Consider the following 26,271-nt stretch of genomic DNA (forward strand, 5'->3'; position numbering starts at 1 on the left):
CTAATACCGCAACGCTTCACAGATAGGAAAGGATGAAGAACAAGAACGGCACCGCTCCGTCTTTGTCTTTTGTTATCTGACTCTTTGTATGTCATCGATTCAATGCAGACACGGCCATCTTTATTGTTGAGTCCCAGCGCCCCCTAATGGTTGATGTGTAAAATTACAATATGTGTTTGGTGGGCATAGGAAAAAGCATTCATTTTAATATAAACCTTAAAAGGAGGTGAAATCCTATACTGTGTATCTGGAGCCTTTTCTATTAGCCATAGTGGAGATTAGAGATGAGTGAACTTACAGTAAATTCGATTCGTCACAAACTTCTCGGCTCGGCAGTTGATGACTTTTCCTGCATAAATTAGTTCAGCTTTCAGGTGCTCCCGTGGGCTGGAAAAGGTGGATACAGTCCTAGGAGAGACTTTCCTAGGAATGTATCCACCTTTTCCAGCAAACCGGAGCACCTGAAAACTGAAATAATTTATGCAGGAAAAGTCAGCAACCGCCGAGCCGAGAAGTTCGTGATGAATCGAATTTACTGTAAGTTCGCTCATCTCTAGTGGAGATCAGCTAGAATAAGAGTCTCCTGTACGGATTTGCCTGTTGTCCTTGAATGGAGGCCATGATAATCTTCTCTGTATCATTCCATATTTAGTATAGATAATGCGGAAGTGGGCACACAAGGAGAGTCGTCTTTAAAGGGGTTTTCTTCCAGGTTAAAAAAAATATATAAAATTATTTGACTATGCTACAGGGGCTGTAAAGTTAGTGTAGTCCATAATATAGTGTCTGTACCTGTGTGTGATGGTTTTCTCACAATTCTTATGTGATTTTCACCCCAATACTTATTTTTAACAGCATACAAGATGACTCATGCCTCGGGATTTCCCAGGTTACAATGCGGCCAAGACCTGACATCACTAGTCAGTTGAGCAAAGGGAGCCTGTCTGCTTCAATGGGTGGAGCGACCACTGGGTGGGAGAGAGATTATTTTGCAATAGCTGGAGGCACCCTGATTAGAAAACACTGAATGGATGCAGTTCATTTGTGCTGCGTTGGGTGGGAGGGAGGGAGGAAAGTGACCTCAAACTTACAAGCATGGAACTATGGGATGTGTAGTTTGATAACCAAATTCAACACGAAATACCAAGTTCACAAAAAGATAGCCTGGCAGGTATGTACTAAAATCACCTTATGGTGGATAACCCCTTTAATTCTGGAGGACCCACCACATCACGGACAGCCTACTTATTTCAGTGAGCGCAATGTAATGCTTCATTTCACCTGTGGGGGCACCGGAGGGAGGGAAACTATGCTAGCAACCACTACACCCAATCACAGAGGACCTAGGTCAGGTACGAATTGTATTTGGTCTTTATTTCAAATTACATCCCAGAAAAACATCCTATGTTTGTCCGACCATACTGGGAGCTGTTGCAAAACTACAAATCCCAGTGCGGCCGGACATCCAAAGTCTGTTTTTCTGGGATGTAATTTGAAATAAAGACAAAATATAATTCTTGCATTTGGTAATCCTCCCCTTTGATGCCATGCACTGTGCAATTTTATTTTATTTTTTATATATCAACTGGCTCCAGAAAGTTAAACAGATTTGTAAATTGCTTATATTAAAAAATCATAATCCTTTCAGTACTAATGAGCTGCTGAAGTTGAGTTCTTTTCTGTCTAAGTGCTCTCTGATGACACCTGTCTCGGGAACTGTCCAGAGTAAAAGCAAATCCCCATAGCAAACCTATTCTGCTCTGTGCAGTTCCCGAGACAAGCAAAGATGTCAGCAGAGAGCACCGTTGATAGACAGAAAAGAACAACTCCACTTCAGCAGCTCATAAGTACTGAAAGGATTAAAGGAGTACTCTAGTGCAGAGTATTCCTGCTCCGTCCTGCCCGAGCTGCAAAATAAATGAAAATGAACCATCACTCACCTCCCTGGGTTCCCGCGGAGCGCCTCTACAGCTGATCGGTCCTCCGGTCCATCTCCTTCATACTTCCGGGTGTAACAAAGCGTCACATGGCGCTCAGCTTATCGCCGGCCGCCGCGATGTTCTGCCTCGGCCAGCGATAGGCTGAGCGCCATGTGACGCTTCGTTACACCCGGAAGTATGAAGGAGATGGACCGGAGGACCGATCAGCTGTAGAGGCGCTCCGCGGGAACCCAGGGAGGTGAGTGATGGTTCATTTTCATTTATTTTGCAGCCCGGGGAGGACGGAGCAGGAATACTCTGCACTAGAGTACTCCTTTAAGATTTTTTAATAGAAGTAATTTACAAATTTGTTTGTAGTTGACATAAAAATAAATAAAAAGTTTTTTCCTGGTAAACCCCTTTAAAGGGGTACTCTGCCCCTATACATCTAATCCCTATACAGGGTGTTCCCCAGCCCCTTGGTGCATTATTCTACTCCAGTGGTTCCCAACCAGGATGCCTCCAGCTGTTGCAAAACTACAACTCCCAGCATGCCCGGACAGCCAAAGGCTGTCTGGGCATGCTGGGAGTTGTAGTTTTGCAACAGCTGGAGGCACCCTGGTTGGGAACCACTGTTCTACTCACTCGCATAGGCCCTTCATATATATTTATAATCCCTTTCTTCAGCAAGTAGCACAGTAGCATTTGTGCGGTTTCATCTGTGAAGCGGGGAATGTGCGCTTGTGGTACGGGCCATACGGGATGACGAGGACGTATTCGCTACATACTATAGAAAGGGAATAGGAATATTTATAAAGGGGGGGTGTAGCACAGGACGGATGTAAGTGGGCAGAAGAGTGCACAGAGGGGCTGCGGAACAGTCCGAGTGCATCAAGAAGCTGATTTACATATTAGGACTTCAGCACAAGGGATCTGAAACATGTAACCTACCTTGTAGTCCCCTGCGCTTCTTCCATGTTCCCAGCTCAGCGCGGATGATGCTGCTGTCAGCTTCCCTTTAACCCTATGAGAACGCATTAGCAAGACTGAAGAGGGCTGGGCAGGCAAGATCCCAGAAACACCGATCAACTAAAACATTTGTCAGGATGTTTTGGTCTAAAATTCCTCCACAATGTTGTACAGATCTTAAAGGGGTACTCCGCTGGAAAACATTTTTTTTTTTGCGTGACATCACAAGGGAGGGGTGTGTGGCCAAAAAAATCTTAATCCTTCCAGTACTTATTAGCTGCTGAATACTACATTCTTTTCTTTTTAGAACATAGAGCTCTCTGCCGACATCACGACCACAGTGCTCTCTGCCGACATCACGACCCCAGTGCTCTCTGCCGACATCACGACCCCAGTGCTCTCTGCCGACATCACGACCCCAGTGCTCTCTGCCGACATCACGACCCCAGTGCTCTCTGCCGACATCACGACCCCAGTGCTCTCTGCCGACATCACGACCCCAGTGCTCTCTGCCGACATCACGACCCCAGTGCTCTCTGCCGACATCACGACCCCAGTGCTCTCTGCCGACATCACGACCCCAGTGCTCTCTGCCGACATCACGACCCCAGTGCTCTCTGCCGACATCACGACCCCAGTGCTCTCTGCCGACATCACGACCACAGTGCTCTCTGCCAACATCACGACCCCAGTGCTCTCTGCCGACATCACGACCCCAGTGCTCTCTGCCGACATCACGACCCCAGTGCTCTCTGCCGACATCACGACCCCAGTGCTCTCTGCCGACATCACGACCCCAGTGCTCTCTGCCGACATCACGACCCCAGTGCTCTCTGCCGACATCACGACCCCAGTGCTCTCTGCCGACATCACGACCCCAGTGCTCTCTGCCGACATCACGACCACAGTGCTCTCTGCCGACATCACGACCACAGTGCTCTCTGCCGACATCTCTGTCCATTTTAGGAACTGTCCATAGCAGCGTATGTTTGCTATGGGGATTTTCTCCTATTCTGGACAGTTCATAAAATGGACAGAGATGTCAGCAGAGAGTTTTCCATTGGAGTACCCCTTTAAGCTCTAGTAAGTTGAGCTGTGGTTGTTTACAATGGACAAATTCAGACAGATTGATCCTTCTAGATAACTATGTCTCCTATTTTAGAATACACAAACCTACCTGTGACAGCAGAGACGCCAATAATTCCCTTCCTTTGAATACTAGTGCATTACATACATTGCATCCTGAAGGCTCCGGCTAGAAAACACCCAATAACGTACAATAAATAAAGTATCTTTTAATAGAAACAATGCGGTGAGCACACACTTAGACAGGCAAAGAGTGACTGGGACGATTATGGGTAATGTCCCTTGGGTAAAAAGTCTACAACAATGATTCCCAACCGGGGTACCTCCAGCTGTTGCAAAACTACAACTCCCAGCATGCCCGGACAGCCTTTGGCTGTCCGGACATGCTGGGAGTTGTAGTTTTGCAACAGCTGGAGGCACCCTGGTTGGGAAACACTGGTCTAGAAAGTAAAAAAGGGCACTGCAACCAAGGATACATTTTTGGGGACACATCTACTTCCTACTGTGTACTACAAGGAACGTGAAAAGGGGAGGCGCAGATTTTAAGAATTTGAAAATGTGTTTCTTACATAAGGAATGCATTAGAGTAGAAACGGCATCTTTAGAAGGGCATGACTGGCGCGAGCGCAACCGCTGGGTACCCGATCTATCACAAGGGCAAATGGGGGACGTGATGTAGCACACTGACCTCTTCAGTGTTTACCAAAAACTACACCATGAGGGGAGGTGGACTTGTAAAATGGCATGTGATCTCTCTTCTGACCAGGACCTGCCTGCGCCAATCACTTGTATAATGCAATGAACTTCGTGGGTGGCAGGGAATTCTCTGCCGCTGACCGGAACAAAGAGGCTTCATGTACGTAGGTTCAGATAAAAAAAAAAAAGCTTTTTTCAGCCAAGATGCAACGCGTTTCACTGCGCAAGCATAGGACATTGCTGTGGCTGAGATAGGACATTGCTGTGGCCAGTGATTGGCTGAGCTGGCAGGTCCTGCACTGAATGCTTGAAGGAAGATCAGGGAACAGGACAGAGGTGAACCGGAGCTGCAGGGAACTGGGGCTAGGTAAGTATAGGTTTTTGTGGTTAATGCATACCTGTTTGTGGGGCAAGTTGCCCTTTATAATGGCAGCTTTTTATTTTACATTAGTGTTTCCCAACCAGGGTTCCTCCAGGTGTTTTGCAACATCTGGAGGCACCCTGGTTGGGAAAAACAGTTTTAAACCCTAATGTCCTGAGAAATAAAAAAATAAAAAATAAAAAAACGTGGGTTGATGAAAAAATAAAATGCAATAAAACTTCTATGTTAATTTTATTCTGCTGTCAAGTACCATGTTTATGTTTTACTACTCAAAAAGAGTATAAAAATGACTTCTTAAAATTACTCTGTCTTGATATTCTGCGACCTAAAGCTTTTTTTTTCCCCCCCGATTAAATTAGTGGACCCCCCGACCTACGATGGCCCCGACATACGATAATTTCAACATGCGATGGTCTCTCAGAGGCCATCGCATGTTGAAGGCAGCATTAACATACGATGCTTTTGTATGTCGGGGCCATTGCATAAACGGCTATCCTGCAGCGCAGACTGCTTCAGATACCACCGGATAGCCGATTACGGTGTCCCGTGTGCTCTGGTGACGGTTTCCTACCTGTCCTCGGGGCACCAGAGCGTCCTCTTCAGGATCCCCTCCATCGTCGGCGCTCTCCATCATCGTCATCACGTCGCCGCGCACGCCGTCCCGTCATCCAATAGGAGCGGCGTGCGTAGTGACGTGATGGCGGCGACGTGAGAGTGACGTACCTGGGGAAGCAAAGACGTCTGAAGCGTCGGGGACATCACTGGGACGCGGCGACAGCGATGGTGGGCGACATCCAGGGCAGCGGTGACGGGTCCGGAGCGGCGGGGACAGGTGAGTATAACTTCCTATACTTTACATTGCACGGATCCCTAAACATACGATGGTTTCAACAAACGATGGTTCATTTGGAACGGATTACCATCGTATGTTGAGGGACCACTGTACTCTTTTTATGCACTGTAATCTGTCATTTTTGGGACTTTTTGATCTATTTAGAATGAATGTTTTTTTGGGGGGAGATGAGGGGCCCACAAGAAACAACAACTTCGGGCATTTATTGCGTTCACCCTCCGGCTTACATGATGTTATATTTTAATAGCTCACACATTTACACACACTGTGATAGCAAATATGTTTATTTTTTGTAGTTAACACTATTATTTAAAAAAAAAAAAACAAAAAAAAAAGATTTTTTATATATTTCTATTTTTTTAAATGTATTTTTTGTTTTAATTAAACATTTAGTTTAATTGAAGATGCAATTGCTTGCACAGTACACTGTAATACTAATATATTGCAGCGTGCTGTCATTCCATTGGTCTCCTATTACACTCTGCACCGGACTGCCATGACAGTCCAACAATAAACCCCAGGATTATCATTGAGAGGATTATCTAGGAGAGAGAAAGAGAGAGAGAGATATCTATATCTATATATATATCTCAACTGGCTCCAGAAAGTTAAACAGATTTTTAAATTACTATTAAAAAAAATCTTAATCCTTTCAGTACTTATGAGCTGCTGAAGTAGAGTTGTTCTTTTCTGTCTAAGTTCTCTCTGGACAGTTCCCGAGACAGGTGTCGTCAGAGTAGAAGCAAATTCCCATAGCAAATCTCTTCTACTCTGTGCAGTTCCCGAGACAAGCAGAGATGTCAGCAGAGAGCACTGTTGTCAGACAGAAAACAACAACTCAACTTCAGCAGCTGATAATTATTGGAAGGATTAAGATTTTTTTTATAGAAGTAACTTACAAATCTGTTTAACTTTCTGTATCCAGAAAAAAAAAAATGAATTTCCTGGAATACCCCTTTAACTTGAATGGATTAACCCCGAGTTCCCTGCTGCGTGTTTGAGCTGCAGCGGGTTTTTCGCAATGTAAATCCCATAGCAGACCTGACTGGGGTCAATGTAATTTCCTGCAAATTTTCCACCAAGGAACAAGCGCTGCAAGAAACTCACATAAACCTATCCCAACAAAGGAAAGCCTGCCAGGTATGGAGCGAGCTCAGCTCCAGAGCCTGCTCCATGCTCCCCTAACAACTGCCAAGCCGCAGGTGTATTATGGGGAGCATTAAGGGGTTAAACGTACATTGATCTCTATAGCTCCTGAAATGAGTTTGGCAGGGCCTTAAAGTTACTTTATCCGGAAAAGCTAGACCGCGGTTGTAAGTTAATTCATCAGATCTAAAAGGGGCCCTAAGTAGAAGATAACAGATCAATATCTGCACCGATTGATTAGTACTGTCTTATTTGGGATAAGTGCTATTCATAGTTCATTAACCAAGCCTAAAGGGGAAGCTCACATCAAGGGCCCGCTTCTTTAGCCTGAAGAATAAGCGCATCTCCCGCCTTTACTCAACCTAGCCATGAATGTGCACTCGAGTGTAATACTACATTTCCCCACTAGTGGCCACTGCAGGAGGAGCTGTGCTTTGCAAATCCTGGTGAGGTCAGTGTTTCAGGAAATCGTTTAATATGGCATAATCGTATTGATGTCAGATGTGAAAGGGGGCACATACTTTTACAAATCACTACCATTATGCGGCACTACTGTATATCCTTTTTATACTGAACCATCTTTGGGAAAAATAAAAAGGTCCCGGTAGTCGCCTATACAGAAAGCAGTGCTGACTAGTGTATATATACTAAGAGAGTGAGGCATTCCCTGGTCTACTGTGCTAGGGCCAGGAAAATAGAGGAGGAGTCCTGGTGCTCAGCTGGTGTTACCTAGGACTCCGGACATCAGGCTATCCACTAGTACTTATAGACTGACATGTGACCTGGATGTCCCCATCACGTGGCTCTCCCCTCCGGGTGACTCTTCAGCTTGTGGAATTTGACGCTCTCCCGTTTCTCAAAGAGTTTCCCGCATTGTTCACAGGAGAAGCTGTACTGGATCTCCGAGCCGTGCTTCTTCATGTGCCAGTTCAGAGACGCCCGCTGCCTGCACTGGAAGCCGCAAACCTCACACCTGTGGGCACAAAAGACTAGCGATCAGGTTAGGTAGGACAAAGCGCTGTTAGGGTACATTCACGTGTATGGTATCTGCTGCAGATTTAACGCAGTGTTCAATCTTTAAGTTGCATTGATATTTGCAGGAAATCCTGTTTGTGTGAATGTACCTTGAAGGTAGGGTAACACACAGCACATCCGCAGCGTATTTCACACTGCGGATGCGCTGATGACTGTCACAAGAGTGAGCTCCCTGCCGTGCCTGTGTGTCCGCTTGTAGCAGTTTACTCACAGACATCGCAGTTGCTCCCCAGGCTCCCTGAGCTAGGTCAAGAGTAGAGATGAGCGAACTTCCAGTAAATTCGATTCGTCACAAACTTCTCGGCTCGGAAGTTGATGGCTTTTCCTGCATAAATTAGTTCAGCCTTCAGGTGCCTGGTGGGCTGGAAAAGGTGGATACAGTCCTAGGAAAGAGTCTCCTAGGACTGTATCCACCTTTTCCAGCCCAACGGAGCACCTGAAAGCTTAACTAATTTATGCAGGATATGTCATCAACTGCCGAGCCGAGAAGTTCATGACGAATCGAATTTACTGTAAGTTCGCTCATCTCTAGCCAAGAACTGCAGTGTTGTCTGAGAGCAAACTGCGCATGCGCGCACAGTTCAATACAGACTCGCAGATCGCTGTGTGTCTGCTGGTAGCAGCGGATCCAAACAGACACACAAGCACAGCATCCACAGTGTGAAATATGCTGGGGATGCACTACGTGTGACCCTACCGTTCGAGAGGAAATATATGATTAACTCAAATGTCATAGGACTCTAAACCCCTTAAAGGGGTACTCCGGTGAAAAGCTATTTTCTTCAAATCAGCTGCTGTATGCTCCAGAGGAAGTTGTGTAGTTCTTTCTAGTCTGACCACAGTGCTCTCTGCTGACACCTCTGTCCATGTCAGGAACTATTCAGCGCAGAAGTAAATCCCCATAGAAAACCTCTCCTGCTCAGGACAGTTCCTGACATGGACAGAGGTGTCAGCAGAGAGCACTGTGGTCAGACTGGAAAGAACTACACAACGTCCTCTGGAGCATACAGCAGCTGATAAGTAGTGGAAGGATTAAGCTTTTTTAATTGAAGTAATTTACAAATCTGTTAAACTTTCTGGCACCAGTTGATTTGACAAGAAATTGTTTTCCACTGGAGTTAAAGGGTTAATAGCGCGCGGCACCGCGATCAGTGCTGCGCGCTATTAGCCACGGGTCCCCACCGTTGATAGAGGCCGGGCCAGACCCGCTATGATGCAGGACCACTCCGTGGCCCCGCGTTATAGTACGTGAGCGGACTCATGACGTACTGGTGCCAGAAAGTTAAAGAGCACCTGTCATCAACAAAAACTTTTAATATGTTGTTCATAATTATTAATGAAGAGATATTGTAATATATCTTCATTAAAAAATATTAATATTTATACCAGTTTTTTCATTTTATACTTTTGGCCACTAGGGGTCACTCTTCTATGCCTGGTCTGCAAGCAGCATCCTATGCTTTTCATAGTAAGTGTACAGCTTTTAGGACTAATGCTAAAGGGCTCTGGTCCTTCCACAGGAAGTTCAGTACTGTGAGCTACAAGCCTGCACATGCCTCTCATATAACAGCCAGTCACATCCCCCTCCCCCCTGCTCTGTGTTCTCCCTGCCCCTCACCACACGTTATCTTATACATTGTATTATCTCACTGCACTCCCTGCTCTGTGCCCCCCCCCCTCCTGACATTCATCTTAATCACTGCCTCTGTAATTGCTCCCACCGCCCCTGGTTCTCAGAATTGACTTTTTAGTGCAGAGAGACACAGGAGAGAGAGAGACAGAGGCTGCCATCCCTCACCTGTACTTAGTCTGTATGCACACTGCAGAGCAGTGTTTCCCAACCAGGGTGCCTCCAGCTGTGGCAAAACTACAACTCCCAGCATGTCTGGACAGCTGTTGGCTGTCTGGGCATGCTGGGAGCTGTAGTGTTGCAACAGCTGGAGGTGCCCTGGTTGGGAAACACTGCTGCAGAGGGAGAGCAGCATACAGGAAGACTGGCAGAAGCAGAGTCCCAGCCAGGCTTCATGTGACATCATGCCTGCCGGGACCCGCCTCCTTCCACCCCTCAGAAAGTCAGTGTTCCTGAGCTAATGAAGAGGGATAAAAAAAGGTATTTCCACTGCATTTTTAACTTCAATAAACACAGGGATAGGCATAGTTAGAGAAGGGGACAGATGGGGAGGGGGATCAGGGAAAGTTTAGATGATGACAGGTACTCTTTAAATAGATTTGTAAAGGACTTCTATTTAAAAAGTCTTAATCTTTTCTTTTCTTTTTAAATTTCCTTTCTGTCTGACCACAGTGCTCTCTGCTGACACCTCTGTGCATTTTAGGAACTGTCCAGAGCAGGAGCAAATCCCCATAACAAACCTCTCCTGATCTGGACAATTCCTTATACGGACAGAGGTGTCAGCAGAGAGCACAGTGGTCAGACAGAAAGGAAATTCAAAAAGAAAAGAACTTCCTGTGGAGTATACAGCAGCTGATAAGTACTGGAAGGGTTAGGATTTTAAAATAGAAGTAATTTACAAATCTGTTTAACTTTCTGGCACCAGCTGATTAAAAAAAAAAAAAAAGTTTTCAAGCTAAGTAGCGGAGCAGAAAACGGGTCAGAAGAGTGCACTAAAGCACTACATTTCCATATTTAGATTTTCTAGCATAATTTGGGAACAGGGCCACAAATAACCCCAGCTGTTGCAAAACTACAACTCCCAGCATGCCCGGACAGCCAACGGCTGTCCGGGCATGCTGGGTGTTGTAGTTTTTGCATCAGTTAATGGCACCCTGGTTGGAAAACACTAGATATGAGCGCACTTATAGTAAATTCAATTCGTCACGAACTTCTCGGCTCGGCAGTTGAGGTCTTATCCTGCATAAATGAGTTCAGGTTTTAGGTGCTCCGGTGGGCTGGAAAAGGTAGATACAGTCCTAGGAGACTCTTTCCACCTTTTCCAGCCCACCGGAGCACCTAAAACCTGAACTCATTTATGCAGGATAAGACCTCAACTGCCGAGCCGAGAAGTTCGTGACGAATTGAATTTACTATAAGTGCGCTCATCTCTAGGAAACACTCGCCAGCAGGTAAGTGCTGGTGACCGATTCCCTTTTACCCTCACTGACTGCAGTAATGAGACACGTACGCCAGTGATTCCCCCAAAGCAGGTTGTCACATGTCCCCACTATATATCCAGTAATGTTCCTTACTGTAGCGGGGTCTCCCCAGTGTGTGTTCTCCTATGGACTTCGAGGTGACTTTTCCTTTTAAACGATTTGCCGCAAGTCTCGCAGATGAATTCACGGACGCCTGAAGGAAGTAGAGGGAAAGATGAGACAGAGAGAATGCCACCCTCCCCTCTAGCATCTCCACCCGATCGTACCAGTGTGTATGATCATGTGACGCCGCAGGTGATTAGACAGGTAGAACTTCTTCCCGCAGCCGGCTTCAGGACACACTTTGGTTTTACCTTTTCTGTGAACTAAATTCACATGGTTCTGAGGAGAGAGAAGAAATCTGCATCAACCATTGGGCTATCCAGGAAACTTCAGGTCCAGAACTATCCTTTTCTTTTTGCTTATTTGATGCTTTTGTTTATCTTAAATTTCTTATGTGGCTGTAGGAGCTCTTTTTAATGTAGGACGAAGAGTACTTGATGTTCTCACCATTTATTGGCGCATATATATATATATATATATATATATATATATATATATATATATATATACACACACACACACACACACACACACACACACACACATACATACATATGCACACACACACACACACATTTGTGTTCAACTCCTTAAAGGGGTACTCCGCCCCTAGACATCTTATCCCCTATCCAAAGGATAGGGGATAAGATGTCAGATCGCCGCGGTCCCGTTGCGGCACCGCGCTCTCATTACAGCACAGAGCGAGTTCGCTCTGTGCGTAATGACTGGCGATACGGGGGACGGAGCAGCGTGACGTCATGGCTCCGCCCCTCGTGACATCACGGCCCGTCCCCTTAATGCAAGTCTATGGGAGGGGGCGTGACGACTGCCGCGCCCCCTCCCATAGACTTGTATTGAAAGGGGCGGGCCTTGACGTCACGAGGGGGCGGAGCCGTGACGAAACGATGCTCTGGCCCCTGTACTGCCCGTCATTACGTGCAGAGCGAACTCGCTCTGTGCTGTAATGAGAGCGCGGTGCCGCAGCGGGGATCCCAGGGCTTCCCAGCAGCGGGACCGCGGCGATCTGACATCTTATCTCCTGTCCTGGATAGGGGATAAGATGTCTAGGGGCGGAGTACCCCTTTAAAGGGCTACTCTGGTGGAAACATTTATTTAAATTTTTTTTTTTTAAATGAACTGATGCCAGAAAGTTAAACAGATTTATAAATGACTTCTCTTTATCCTTAATCTTTACCCTTCCAGTACTTTTTAGCAGCTGTATGCTACAGAGGAAATTATTTTCTTTTTGAATTTCTTTTTTGTCCTTCTGGAAAATTAAAAAATGTATACGTTTAAAAAGGTCCCCTTCTGACCCCTATAACTATTTTTCCGCATATGGGGATGTATGAGGGCTCATTTTTTGCACTGTTATCTTAAGTTTTTATCGGTACCATTTTTGTTTTGATCAGACTTTTTAAACGCTTTTTATTTATTTTTTAATGGCATAAAATGTGACCAAAATACGCTATTTTGGACTTCGGAATTTTTTTTTTTTTACGTGTATGCCATTGACCGTGCAGTTAAATTAATGATCTATTTTATAGTTTGGACATTTACGCAACCGGCGATACCACGTTTTTATTTTTATTTACATAGTTTTTAGTTAGTTTTTTTTATGGGAAAAGGGAGGTGATTCTGACTTTTATTAAAGAAGGGGTTAAATCACATTCATTAACACCTATTTTTTGCAATGTTAAAACCCCCATAGGGGGCTATAACACTGCACACACTGATTTCCTACACTGATCACTGCCATGCATTAACATGGCATTGATCAGTGTTATCGCCACTCGACTGCTCCTGCCTGGATCTTCGGCACGGAGCAGTCATTCGGCAATCGGACACGCAGGAGGCAGGTAGGGATCCTCCTGGTGTCCTGCAAGCTGTTTGGGACGCCGCAATTTCACCGCGGTAGTCCCGAACAGCCCGGCTGAGCTGCCGGGATGCTTTCGGTTTCACTTCAGACGTGGCGGTCAACGATCGTCAATGTCCGGTATTAGCCGCGGGTCCCGGCCGTTGATAGCCGTCAGGAACAACACAATATGATGCGGGGTCACCGCGTGACCCCGCGTTATATCGCAGAAGCCGGCGCAGGGCGTAAATATACATCCTGAGTCGTTAAGGAGTTAAACTAAGTATTATCTGGCTTCCTTTAGGCCATACTTTACCTTTATTGGTAAGACACATCCTTCTGCCGAAAAAAAATCTGATGCAAGTCATGCAAGCCAGTTTTTTGTGGCAAGCTGCACAAGATTTCTGGTAGTTTAAAGGAAATCTGTCATCAGAATCACCCGCACTAAACCTGTTACACAGGCTTGTAGTGCGGGTGATCCTGATTAAAACGCTTCTTACCTGGTTATAAAAGGTTCAGTGGTTCTATATTTTTAGTTTTCTGTTATTCCCTGGCTTGGGACTCAGTGGGAGGTGTTATCATCTGGGACTCGGCCACACTTCATTCTAGCTGGGCGGAGCTGCCGCCCGGCTCATGAATATTCATGAACTTATCCTCGTAGTCTAACTCCTTTTTCTAGGTCTGGTGGGGAGGGCCGCGCATGAGGATAAGGTCATGAATATTCATGAGCCGGGCGGCAGCTCCGCCCAGCTAGAAAGACGTGTGGCCGAGTCCCAGATGATAACTCCTCCCACTGAGTCCCAAGCCAGGGAATAACAGAAAACTAAAAATATAGATATCTTAAGAAGCGCTCAACCATTTTTAACCAGGTAAGAAGCGTTTTAATCAGGATCACCCGCACTACAAGCCTGTGTAACAGGTTTAGTGCGGGTGATTCTGATGACAGATTTCCTTTAATTGATCATTCCCAATATGTCCAGATAGCTATGTGCTAAAATCTATCAGATCACAGAATCACTGGTGTAGATGAGATGTCTATAAGATAGCAGTGTATGTCAGGTCTAGCATAGATCAGAACCAGAGGAGGATAATTCCACACCTCTTAGAGGAGACTATACCTGTATGGTACATACCTGGAAGCTGTTCAGAGAGGTATAGACCTGTGTGCACCCCTCGTACGGACAGTGAAACATCTCCGGCACCCCATCAGCATCTAACACTGGAGCACGACGGTTCCTCTTCCTGTGAGTCAAAGTTAAGCAGAACAGGGGGGGTCAGAAGAGTGCATCAAAGGACTACATTTTCATAAGGAAATTTCTTTTATACTCACTGTAAAATCCCTTTCTCGTAGCCTTCATTGGGGGACACCTATACTGATGGGTATATGATCTTGCCACTAGGAGGCGCTGACACTAGAAAAAAAAAGGCCGCTCCTCCCTGGCAGGATATACCCGCCCACTGGAAGTGAGGTAATCAGTTTAGTCACAAAGCAGTAGGAGAAGCCAACAAAGAACATGTCTGAAGGACCCTAGAAAGAATAAAATAAAATAAAAAATAACTGAAAAGAATCTGGCCAAAAAATGAAGAAATGGGTGGGTGCAGTGTCCCCCAATGAAGTCTAGGAGAAAGAGATTTTATGGAGAGTAAAAAAATCTCCTTTTCTCGGTCGCTCTTCATTGGGGACACCAATATTGATGGGACGTACCAAAGCAGTCCCCTAGGGTCGGAAAAACAACCACCAGAGAAAGGGAAACAGACCAGAGAGACCGAACCCGCTCACCCATGGACGAGATCCCGGGCCAGAAACAACCAAGGCCCGGAAACTGAGTCCACCAGACTGTCCCCTCCAGAATGGCACTAGAGGCCATAAGGGGTCCGGGCCAACACAGCCATGTGTAATGGCGGCTGAGGAGCTGGGCACATCAGAGAAAGAGGACCCTGGATGATCAAGGAAGAGGGAGAGGGGGAAGGGGGGGGATGTAGTACATACTCGCCCACGGCTCCTGAAGTCTTCAGACAGCATTAGGCCACGCTGCATCAAGCCAGGCTGCCATAGCGAGGCGGGCAGGGGCAAGTGGGGGACCTGGACCCAGGGTACTACTGCCATGGCCGCTGGCGATAAGGGGTTGATGGCCCATACTCTTATGCACCATGCCCCTTTGTCACATGTGGGTGATCAGGTAGCGCCATGCTCCTGTCGCCCAGCCTAGAAAAATAACAAAAGGAAAAAAGAACCTAACTAGACTAAACTAGAAAATAATAAAATAGACCAGGTCTGAGGTGCTCCCAGACCTGTGTCTTGTCTCCTACTGACACTAGCTAAAACTGATTACCTCACATCCAGTGGGCGGGTATATCCTGCCAGGGTGGAGCAGGCTTTTTTTTTTCCTAGTGTCAGCGCCTCCTAGTGGCAAGAGCATATACCCATCAGTAAGGTGACCCCCAATGAAGAACGATCGAGAAATGTAGATTTTCTAGTATAATTTGGAATCAGGGTCATTTAATCCAGCGAGCCTCCAAAACTACAACTCCCATAATGCTCGGACAGCCATCTGGGAGTTGTAGTTTTGCAACAGCTAGAGGCACCCTGGTTGGGAAACACTGCATTACCCTGTACCAGCAGGTAAGTGCATGTGAGCATCTTTGACCACTAAAGCTATAATCACATGGCAGAATTTCCACACACGCACCAATTCAGAGTCCGCATTCATTTGGGTGGTTTCTGGTTTGTGCGGATTTCGTGTGAAATCGGTATGCAGAAATTTTGAAGTGTGAATCGGAGTGCGGAATTGCATTGAAGTCGCTTGGGTTTTAATATGATGTGAAATCCGCATTTGGAAATTCTGCCGTGTGAATATAGCCTAACTGTGGAGAGACAGGTATGGAGAGAGCTCAGCGCCTCAGACCTTTCCATAACAATGTTTATAAATGGCTCAGAGCCGGAGGAGGGGGGGGGGGGTAAACGTCAATGGGGTCTGTTGGGAGCCATTGGTATCCGGTATTCAATGAAACCACTGTTTATTGTTTTGTTCCAAAGAGGGAGCAGGACAATGGAAAAGACAAAGCAGAGGTGAACCTAGCCTAACATATGACAATGCACATGGCAAAGTCCAGAAGGGTCAACATGGCAGGCAGTGAACTGCACTGAGCTCTAGCCCCTGTAAGGCCATGTTCACACCGCAGAATTTCCCAAGTGGAATCGGGTGGAAAAATTCAGCTCGGAAACGCTGTTGCAGCCGAGTCCCATTGTTTTCAATGGGATTTTGCTGCATCATGCACATGGCAGACACTTGCCACTGAAATCCCAACTTCGGCCTCCACAGAAAATACTGACAACTCTAATCTTTCTGCGGAATAAGCTTGGAAATACATTGTCTATGGAGACAGCGCATTTCCAAGCGGTCCTAGTGCCGGTGTAATGAAGAAAACCGAGTCCCTGTAGCGGAATGTGACCCTCTGCACAGGGGACACACACTTCCGCTTTACAGGCGCCTCCCTCTCAATCCCTAACCAAAATATACTAACCCCTATCCCTAACCAAAATATACTAACCCCTATCCCTAACCAAAATATACTAACCCCTATCCCTAACCAAAATATACTAACCCCTATCCCTAACCAAAATATACTAACCCCTATCCCTAACCAAAATATACTAACCCCTATCCCTAACCAAAATATACTAACCCCTATCCCTAACCAAAATATACTAACCCCTATCCCTAACCAAAATACTAACCCCTATCCCTAACCAAAATACTAACCCCTATCCCTAACCAAAATACTAACCCCTATCCCTAACCCTCAATCCTAAACCCCGACCGACCCTCAATCCTAAACCCCGACCGACCCTCAATCCTAAACCCCGACCGACCCTCAATCCTAAACCCCGACCGACCCTCAATCCTAAACCCCGACCGACCCTCAATCCTAAACCCCGACCGACCCTCAATCCTAAACCCCGACCGACCCTCAATCCTAAACCCCGACCGACCCTCAATCCTAAACCCCGACCGACCCTCAATCCTAAACCCCGACCGACCCTCAATCCTAAATCCCGACCGACCCCCAATCCTAACCCCTCACAGCAATTAGCACTAAGAATGGCTGAGAGCGCTGAGCTCAGGTCACATTGAGATACGGGACGGGTCAGAGTTTTTTTCACTTGTCTGAGAACTCTCCTAGGAGAAAGGTCAGGATTTATGTGAAATGTACATGACCAACCCCTTTGTCCAAAGCGGAGTTTCCCGTATTTTTGGAGGACACCCCTGCTCACCTCTCAGGTTCCTTGACCGTGTGCTGCACGGGTTCCACTTGGTACCTTCCAGTCTCCAGGATCACCCGCTCAATCGGTTCTTCCATAGAATCCGTATTGGCTAACGGGGAGGCGAGTAGGACACCATGGGCTTCGTCCAGCTCGGACTGCTCCGCCTGTAGGGTGTACAGCGTGTTCTCCTCTAGGTGGAAGTACAGAGGGACAAACTCACTGAGAGCCTACCCTACATACAAAACTGCCTGCACTAAAAGAAACACACGCTGTTATGTCACATATCTGTCGCCATGAACCAGGGGACACACAAAGTACAGTCATGTGATGTAGGGAAAACATCCCCATTCCTGCATTATTGGAGCTCAGCTTAATTATTAGGGATGTGTTTCTTATTGTTTCCAAATGAAGGTTTTCAGCAGAAATGAGAAAGGTGCTCTACTGTATAAGTTTGTGTTTTCCAATCAGGGTGCCTCCAGCTGTTGCCAAACTACAACTCCCAGCATGCCCAGACAGTTGTTCTGCAACAGCTGGAGGCACACAGGTTGGGAAACACTGGTATAAGTGTATAGATGACAAAACTGGAGTTTCAGGAGTGACTGAAGGTTCTGGACGTAAAGTGTGTTCTACTGTATTAGTCCATGTTCTCCAACCAGTGTGGCTTCAGCTGTTGCAAAACTGAAACTCCCGGCATGCTGGGAGTTGCAGTCTTGCAACAGCTGAAGGCACACAGGTTGGGAAACACTAGTATAAGTGTATATAGATGACAAACTGGAGTTCCGGAGGTGACTAAAGGTTCTGGCGTAAAGTGTATGCCACGGTTTAAAGGGGTTATCCAGGAAAAAAATAAAATAATTTGTATATCAACTGGCTCCAAAAAGTTCAACAGATTTGTAAATCACTTTATTAAAAAAAATCTTAATCCTTCCAGTACTTATGAGCTGCTGAAGTTGAGTTGTTCTTTTTTGTCTAACTGCTCTCTGATGACTAGTAGGAGCAAATCCCCATAGCAAACCTCTTATGCTCCGGACAGTTCCCGAGACAGACAGAGATGTCAGCAGAGAGCACTGTTGTCAGACAGAAAAGAACAACTCAACTTCAGCAGCTGATAAATATTGGAAGGATTAAGATTTTATTTTATAGAAATAATTAACAAATCTGTTTAACTTTCTGGAGCCAGTTGATCTGAAAAAAATTAAAAAAAAATAAAAAGTTTTTTCCTGGAATACCCCTTTAAGTACGTGTTTTCCAACCAGTGTGCCTCCAGCTTTTGCTAAACTACATCTCCTAGCATGCTGGGAGTTGTAGTTTTGCAACAACTGAAGGCACACAGGTTGGGAAACACTAGTATAAGTGTATAGATGACAAACTGGAGTTCCCGGGAGTGACTAAAGGATCCGGACGTAAAGTGTGTTCTACTGTTTAAGGACGTGTTCTCCAAACAGTGTCCCTCCAGCTTTTGCAAAACTACATCTCCCAGCATGCTGGGAGTTGTAGTTTTGCAACAGCTGGGGGAACACTGGTCAGGAAACACTGGTATAAGTTTCAGGAGTGACTGAAGTGTGTTCTACTGTATAAAAAGAGGAGTTCTACTGTATCAGTCCATGTTATTCAATCAGTGTGGCTCCAGCTGTTGCAAAGCTACAGCTCCCAGCATGCCCGGACAGCCAACGGCTGTCCGGGCATGCTGGAAGTTGTAGCTTTGCAACAGCTGCAGGCAAACCGAAATTGCTCTTAAAAGGAGGTCTCCAGTATTGTAAAGCTTAGAAGTTTCAGATTACAGGGAGTGCGACCGCTGGGACCCCCTCGCGATCTCCCGTACGGGGCCCCGGCAGTCTGCGGCAAAAGGGTGGGTCGACCACCGCACGAAGCGGCAGCCAACACACTCCCTCAATACAACTCTATGGGAGAGTCAGAGCGCTGCCTTCGTCAATCTCCTCCTCTGTATTGAGGGGGCGTGTCTGCTGCAGATTCATGCGGTTGGGGGTCCCAGCGGTCAGACCCCCCGCGATCTAAAACTTATTCCCTATCCTGAGGATAGGGGATAAGTTTTACAATACTGGACTGCTCCTTTAAATTTTTTTTGATATGTTATAGTTTATTAACTATAAAAAAAAAAAAATTCTAATTGGAAGAAAAAAAAATGTTTAATTCTGTGTCTATTTTCAATTTGAAAATATGGCCACTAGGGTTCTCCCTAGCAGTCCCTGGCCGCAAGTGTTTTCAGTGATTTCGGACTCACGCCAAGAGTCCAAAATCACCGACGATGCCTGAGCACGTGACTGTCAATCAGACAGGCGGGAGTGAGCGCTGCGCTCGCACCAGTGCAGGGCACGCTCCTGACTCGGCTGGCCAGCAGCGTCTTTAGGCTCCGCCCCTGACAAGGAGAGTCTGCGCGTGCTGGCCCCGAGTCAGTGGAGTGCTTTTCTGCATACAGGACATCGGGTTTGCCCTGGAGGCATATATTATATATATATTATTGGCATATATTATAAACTGTGATTATCATACATACAGGAAGAAGGGCAGAAGCTGGCCCTGGCAGGCATCAGATGATGTTGTGCCTGCCGGGCCACGCCCACTTACTCCCCCTCGCTCACAGCTCCAAACTGAGCTACCGAAGATGGAATAAAATAGGTATTTACAGGGGGTTTTGAATTTAAAAAAAAAAAAAAGGATAGAGATAGAGTCAGGGACAGATTAGGGGAGGGGGATTAGGGAAAGTGTAGTTGATGATAGGTCCTCTAAGCAGATCATGCTAGACACTGATACACTGCACCAAAAAAGATTGACTTTTGGGACTGAACGTGCTAGCTTTTGGGTGACAAGCTCTGAGGTTTAGGTCTATGAAAAGAACCTGATGTGAGGGACATTACATTTTCTGTTATACCCAATGCTGCAAGTGGAACTTATTGCTGTATGTGAATTGTTACAATAAGGACTTCTGAGCTGTGACACCTGTCTGTTTCCTTGCAGACTGTGAAGGGTCTTGTTCTACACAGGACCAGGGGGCTTGTCACTTATTTACTGGGATTTATTGTGAATGGTGGCAGCGTCACATATCAAGTTACCTGTCAGGACCCCCTCGCTGCTGTTTATATCCTGGTCCCCGGGCTCAGTCTGGGTGAATGCAGACACAGCTTCCAAGGTGGTACATCCACCGTCATCTCCACTGCCTTCTCCACCGACATCTAGCTGGATCCCTTCTGCTGCCAATGCCTCGTATCCAGGCCCAGCGATAATGATGACCTGCGAGGGGCAATTGGCAGCAGCTACCACCCGCCCCAGTGCTTCCTGGGTCACTCCCTCAAAGAGACCTTCAGCTCCGGGCCCCACGGGGACACACACCACAGTCTCCGTCTCCTCCGTGCACTGCTCTTCTCCCTCTGTCACACTCTCGGAGTACAGGGCATGGACCGGCTGGTCTGTCTCCTCACACATCTCCGACACCTGGATCACCGGTGTAGGTCTGGAGGAGGAATCGTCGGAGCTTATGTCATCGTCACACACTGTGAATAAAGAAAACATGATGGAGTGATGCTGGTACAATCCACTCATGCATCCCCCCCCCCATTCTTTAAATGGCACCTTTCATAAAAAAAAACTTTTGATATATTATAGATTAATGTATGCAGAATAACTTTCCAATAGCATGTTATTAAAAAATATGCTTCTTTCTATTAAATTTTCCACTTTGAAAAAATTACCACTAGGGGGCTCCCTACCGGTCCTGGAAGCAAGCCCTTTTTATAGATTTCAGACTCATGCTGGAGTCCTAAATCTGAGACTGTAACCGGGACACAGACAAGTTCAGCACTGCTCCCTGCCATGCTGGAGTCCTAAATCTTAGACTGAAACCGGGACACAGACAAGCTCAGCACTGCTCCCTGGCAGGGAGCATTGCTGAGCTTGTCTATGTCCCGGCTGCAGTCTCAGATTTAGGACTTCAGCATGGCAGGGAGCAGTGCTGAGCTTGTTTGTGTCCCAGCTGCAGTCTCAGATTTAGGACTCCAGCATGAGTCTGAAATCTATTTAAAAAAAAAGGGCTTGCGGCCAGGACTGGTAGGGAGACCCCCAGTGGTCATTTTTTCAAAGTGGAAAATTAAACAGAAAGAAGCATATTTTTTAATAACATGCTATTGGAAATGTATTCTGCATACATTAATCTATAATATATCAAAAGTTTTTTTTAATGAAAGGTACCCTTTAAACTGCAGCTCTACTTGCCCAGAATATAAGGGCATGGGGAGCTAGTTTCCTGTGGGCACCACAAGAAAGAGAGGTGACCTGTAGTTGCATAGTGTGTGTCTTACGTTTATGATTTAGTGACTTCAAGGGGCACCGAAGGTCTTGAAAGAAATGGTGCCCAGCCTGGCATTGCCACACTGCTGTGGTGTAGAGGAGTTGGCTGGTGTCCAGCTCGGAGAGGGCAGGCTCATGAGGGCAGCGGCTCTTGTGGTCATAATACCAGGTCATTAAGGTAAGCAGATTGTTCACACAGCGCTTCTGTCCTGCAAAAACAAGAGACTGTGAGCGGATTGTCTGCCCGTGTGGGCACCGCACCCCATCCCCCCCAGATGGTGCCACAGCAGTCCAGGGTGAAGGGGGCGCCTGTCAACCGGATTCTTCCACCAACCTCTACCATAAACCCAATGTAATCCTAGACGAGGACGGTAGGTGAATACACTACAGATCTCAGAATGTCCTAGAAGGCATGCTGGGAGCTGTAGTTTCAGAAGTACAGGTAAGGGGTTAATAATCACGTACTTGTCCGGTGAGGTGGGTTTGGCTGGACATCACCCTCAGGCTTCCTGCAACACAAGAAGATACACAGTAAGTAACGTCACCAATCCTACAATATAGGATTACATTATTGTACTAATATACGACCAAGAGGGTAAGATCATACACCAATGTTTCCCAACCAGGGTGCCTCCAGCTGTTGCAAAACTACAACTCCCAGCATGCCCGGACAGCCTTTGGCTGTCCGGGCATGCTAGGAGTTGTAGTTTTTGCAACAGCTGGAGGCACCCTGGTTGGGAAACACTGTCATACACTGATGATTTTCTGCAGCAGGACTACAGTGTGTGAACATACAAAATAAGAGGATACACAGCGGAAGTGATGTCACTGATCCTGCATTATAGGGTTAATACTGGACTATTATATACGGCATTATAGGGTTAATACTGGACTATTATATACTGCATTATAGATCCGGTATCCAGAGATATCACTGTACTGGTAGGTGCACTACAGTCATCGATCCAGCAGGTACGGCGCCCCCTAAGGACCGGACATGCCCACAGGTACGGCGCCCCCTAAGGACCGGACATGCCCACAGGTACGGCGCCCCCTAAGGACCGGACATGCCCACAGGTACGGCGCCCCCTAAGGACCGGACATGCCCACAGGTACGGCGCCCCCTAAGGACCGGACATGCCCACAGGTACGGCGCCCCCTAAGGACCGGACATGCCCACAGGTACGGCGCCCCCTAAGGACCGGACATGCCCACAGGTACGGCGCCCCCTAAGGACCGGACATGCCCACAGGTACGGCGCCCCCTAAGGACCGGACATCCCCACAGGTACGGCGCCCCCTAAGGGCCGGACATCCCCACAGGTACGGCGCCCCCTAAGGGCCGGACATCCCCACAGGTACGGCGCCCCCTAAAGGACCGGACATCCCCACAGGTACGGCCCCCCCTAAGGACCGGACATCCCCACAGGTACGGCACAGGTACGGCGCCCCCTAAGGGCCGGACTTCCCCACAGGTACAGCGCTCCCTAAGGACCAGACATCCCCACAGGTACGGCGCCCCCTAAGGACCAGACATCCCCACAGGTACGGCACAGGTACGGCGCCCCCTAAGGGCCGGACTTCCCCACAGGTACGGCGCCCCCTAAGGACCGGGCATCCCCACAGGTACGGCGCCCCCTAAGGACCGGGCATCCCCACAGGTACGGCGCCCCCTAAGGACCGGCCATCCCCACAGGTACGGCGCCCCCTAAGGACCGGCCATCCCCACAGGTACGGCACAGGTACGGTGCTCCCTAAGGGCCGGGCATCCCCACAGGTACGGCGCCCCCTAAGGTCAGGACATCCCCACAGGTACGGCGCCCCCTAAGGTCAGGACATCCCCACAGGTATGGCGCCCCCTAAGGTCAGGACATCCCCACAGGTACGGCGCCCCCTAAGGACAGGACATCCCCACAGGTACGGCGCCCCCTAAGGACCGGACATCCCCACAGGTACGGCGCCCCCTAAGGACCGGACATCCCCACAGGTACGGCGCCCCCTAAGGACCGGACATCCCCACAGGTACGGCGCCCCCTAAGGACAGGACATCCCCACAGGTACGGCGCCCCCTAAGGACAGGACATCCCCACAGGTACGGCGCTCCCTAAGGACAGGACATCCCCACAGGTACGGCGCCCCCTAAGGACAGGACATCCCCACAGGTACGGCGCCCCCTAAGGACAGGACATCCCCACAGGTACGGCGCCCCCTAAGGACCGGACATCCCCACAGGTACGGCGCCCCCTAAGGACCAGACATCCCCACAGGTACGGCGCCCCCTGAGGACCAGACATCCCCACAGGTACGGTACGGCGCCCCCTAAGGACCAGACATCCCCACAGGTACGGCACAGCGCCCCCTAAGGGCCGGACTTCCCCACAGGTACGGCGCCCCCCTAAGGACCGGGCATCCCCACAGGTACGGCCCCCCCTAAGGACCGGACATCCCCACAGGTACGACCCCCCAAGGACTGGACATCCCCACAGGTACGGCCCTCCAAGGACCGGACATCCCCACAGGTACGGCGCCCCCTAAGGGCCGGACTTCCCCACAGGTACAGCGCCCCCTAAGGACCAGACATCCCCGCAGGTACGGCGCCCCCTAAGGACCAGACATCCCCACAGGTACGGCGCCCCCTAAGGGCCGGGCATCCCCACAGGTACGGCGCCCCCTAAGGGCCGGGCATCCCCACAGGTACGGCGCCCCCTAAGGGCCGGGCATCCCCACAGGTACGGCGCCCCCTAAGGACCGGACATCCCCACAGGTACGGCGCCCCCTAAGGACCGGACATCCCCACAGGTACGGCGCCCCCTAAGGACCAGACATCCCCACAGGTACGGCGCCCCCTAAGGACCAGACATCCCCACAGGTACGGCGCCCCCTAAGGGCCGGACTTCCCCACAGGTACGGCGCCCCCTAAGGGCCGGGCATCCCCACAGGTACGGCGCCCCCTAAGGACCGGACATCCCCACAGGTACGGCGCCCCCTAAGGACCAGACATCCCCGCAGGTACGGCGCCCCCTAAGGACCGCACATCCCCACAGGTACGGCGCCCCCTAAGGACCGGACATCCCCACAGGTACGGCGCCCCCTAAGGACTGGAGGTGTCACTATAGTGCCCCCATTAGATGAGCCTGGTTGGAGGACATCCTCACTATACCCACTATGATACATGACATCACAGAGGGTGCAGGAGACCTTATATACAGAGAAGGTGATGGAGTGTATGAGGTCACGTGACCTCCAGCCGCCGTACACTACAACTCCCAGCATGCCCCCACGATGTGACAAAGTAATAGCGGCCAGTCTCACCCTTGGCATCCCGTCTCCAGAGCCAGCAGGTGGGCAGCCAGCCGGGCATCGCTCCAGGCCTCTCCGCCGCCGTCCCCTCGGTCCCTCCGCAGCACCCAGGCTCCGTGCGCCTCCCCCAGGTACACCCGCCGGCAGTCATACTTCTTCCGGGACTCCAGCCGCCGCCTTACCCGGTCCGTGTCATTCAGCCGGGGCCTCCCCCGAACCTTCTTCCCGTAATCGTCTTCTTCTTCTTCCTCCGAACCGGGAGTCTCGATCCCAGGGGCCGCCATCTTTACCAATGATGACGTCACCGCCGAGCATCAATAAACTTTATTCACACGGACAACGCTGTATTTGTGCTTTCTTTTTCTTCTCTACTAAAAGAAAAGTTTCCCTTAAGATTTATCAAAACCTGTGTAAAGGAAAAGTTGCCCATAGCAACCAATCAGATCGCTTCTTTCATGTTTAACAAGGCAGCTGCAAAATGAAAGAAGCGATCTGATTGGTTGCTATGGGCAACTCTTCCTTTACACAGGTTTTGATAAATCTCCCCTAGTGTTTCCCAAACAAAGTGCCTCCAGCTGTTACAAAACTACAACTCCCAGCATGCCCGGACAGCCTTTGGCTGTCCGGGCATGCTGGGAGTTGTAGTTTTGCAGCAGCTGGAGGCACCCTGGTTGGGAAACACTGCATATAAGGCTTGGTTTTTGCGCCACCAATTGTACTTTGTAATGCGATCACTCATTTTACCACAAAATCTATGGTGAAACCAAAAAAAAAATAAAAATAATATACATATATATATATATATATATATATATTATTTGTGGGGCAAAATTGAAAAAAAACCACAATTTTGTAACTTCCGCTTCTGCACAGTGAACTTTTCGGTAGAAATGACACCTTTCGAGATGAGCGAACTTACAGTAAATTCGATTCGTCACGAACTTCTCGGCTCGGCAGTTGACTTATCCGGCGTAAATTAGTTCGGCTTTCCGGTGCTCCCGTGGGCTGGAAAAGGTGGATACAGTCCTAAGAGACTCTTTCCTAGGACTGTATCCACCTTTTCCAGCCACCGGAGCACCTGAAAGCTGAACTAATTTATGCAGGAAAAGTCATCAACTGCCGAGCCGAGAAGTTTGTGACGAATCGAATTTACTGTAAGTTCACTCATCTCTAGACACCTTCTCTTTATTCTGTAGGTCCATAAAATTACAACAATACCTGATATGTATAGGTTTGATTTCGTTTTACTACT

At 48.2% G+C, this 26,271-nt stretch overlaps 1 protein-coding gene and 1 non-coding gene across 4 annotated transcripts; both read right to left on the reverse strand.

The window, feature by feature from the left end:
• Positions 1-568: 568 nt before the first annotated feature.
• Positions 569-672, reverse strand: LOC130268136 (U6 spliceosomal RNA). The gene has a single exon (XR_008843495.1). It is a non-coding gene; the product is annotated as a U6 spliceosomal RNA (small nuclear RNA).
• Positions 673-4,149: 3,477 nt separating this feature from the next.
• On the reverse strand, positions 4,150-25,376 carry ZNF653 (zinc finger protein 653). Of its 3 annotated transcripts, XR_008892149.1 has the most exons (10): positions 25,032-25,376; positions 22,186-22,229; positions 21,732-21,929; positions 20,490-20,927; positions 17,428-17,608; positions 14,285-14,393; positions 11,464-11,578; positions 11,291-11,390; positions 4,409-8,024; positions 4,164-4,297 (listed from the first exon to the last, which is right to left on the reverse strand). XR_008892149.1 is itself a non-coding variant. In XM_056570415.1 (9 exons), exons 1-9 carry the CDS (start codon positions 25,301-25,303, stop codon positions 7,847-7,849), a joined length of 1,635 nt encoding a protein of 544 aa, XP_056426390.1. In that variant the 5' UTR covers positions 25,304-25,376; the 3' UTR covers positions 4,150-7,846. The 3 variants fall into 3 exon arrangements, 2 of the variants coding, with proteins under 2 accessions (XP_056426390.1, XP_056426391.1); XM_056570415.1 differs by having other exon boundaries at positions 4,150-8,024; XM_056570416.1 differs by having other exon boundaries at positions 4,157-8,024; positions 25,202-25,339.
• Between the last annotated feature and the right edge of the window lie 895 nt (positions 25,377-26,271).

Source organism: Hyla sarda, chromosome 4 (assembly GCF_029499605.1).
Source record: "Hyla sarda isolate aHylSar1 chromosome 4, aHylSar1.hap1, whole genome shotgun sequence".
NCBI classification, from domain to species: Eukaryota; Metazoa; Chordata; class Amphibia; order Anura; family Hylidae; genus Hyla; species Hyla sarda.

Excerpts from the sequence above, each read along its gene's own strand:
- ZNF653 (XM_056570415.1), bottom strand. The coding sequence starts at position 25,303 with ATGGCGGCCCCTGGGATCGAGACTCCCGGTTCGGAGGAAGAAGAAGAA. Across the intron at positions 11,579-14,284 it reads CCTCTCTGAACAGCTTCCAG|AACCATGTGAATTTAGTTCA; the intron begins GTATGTACCATA and ends CTCTCTCCTCAG. Across the intron at positions 11,391-11,463 it reads TCACATGATCATACACACTG|GCGTCCGTGAATTCATCTGC; the intron begins GTACGATCGGGT and ends TACTTCCTTCAG.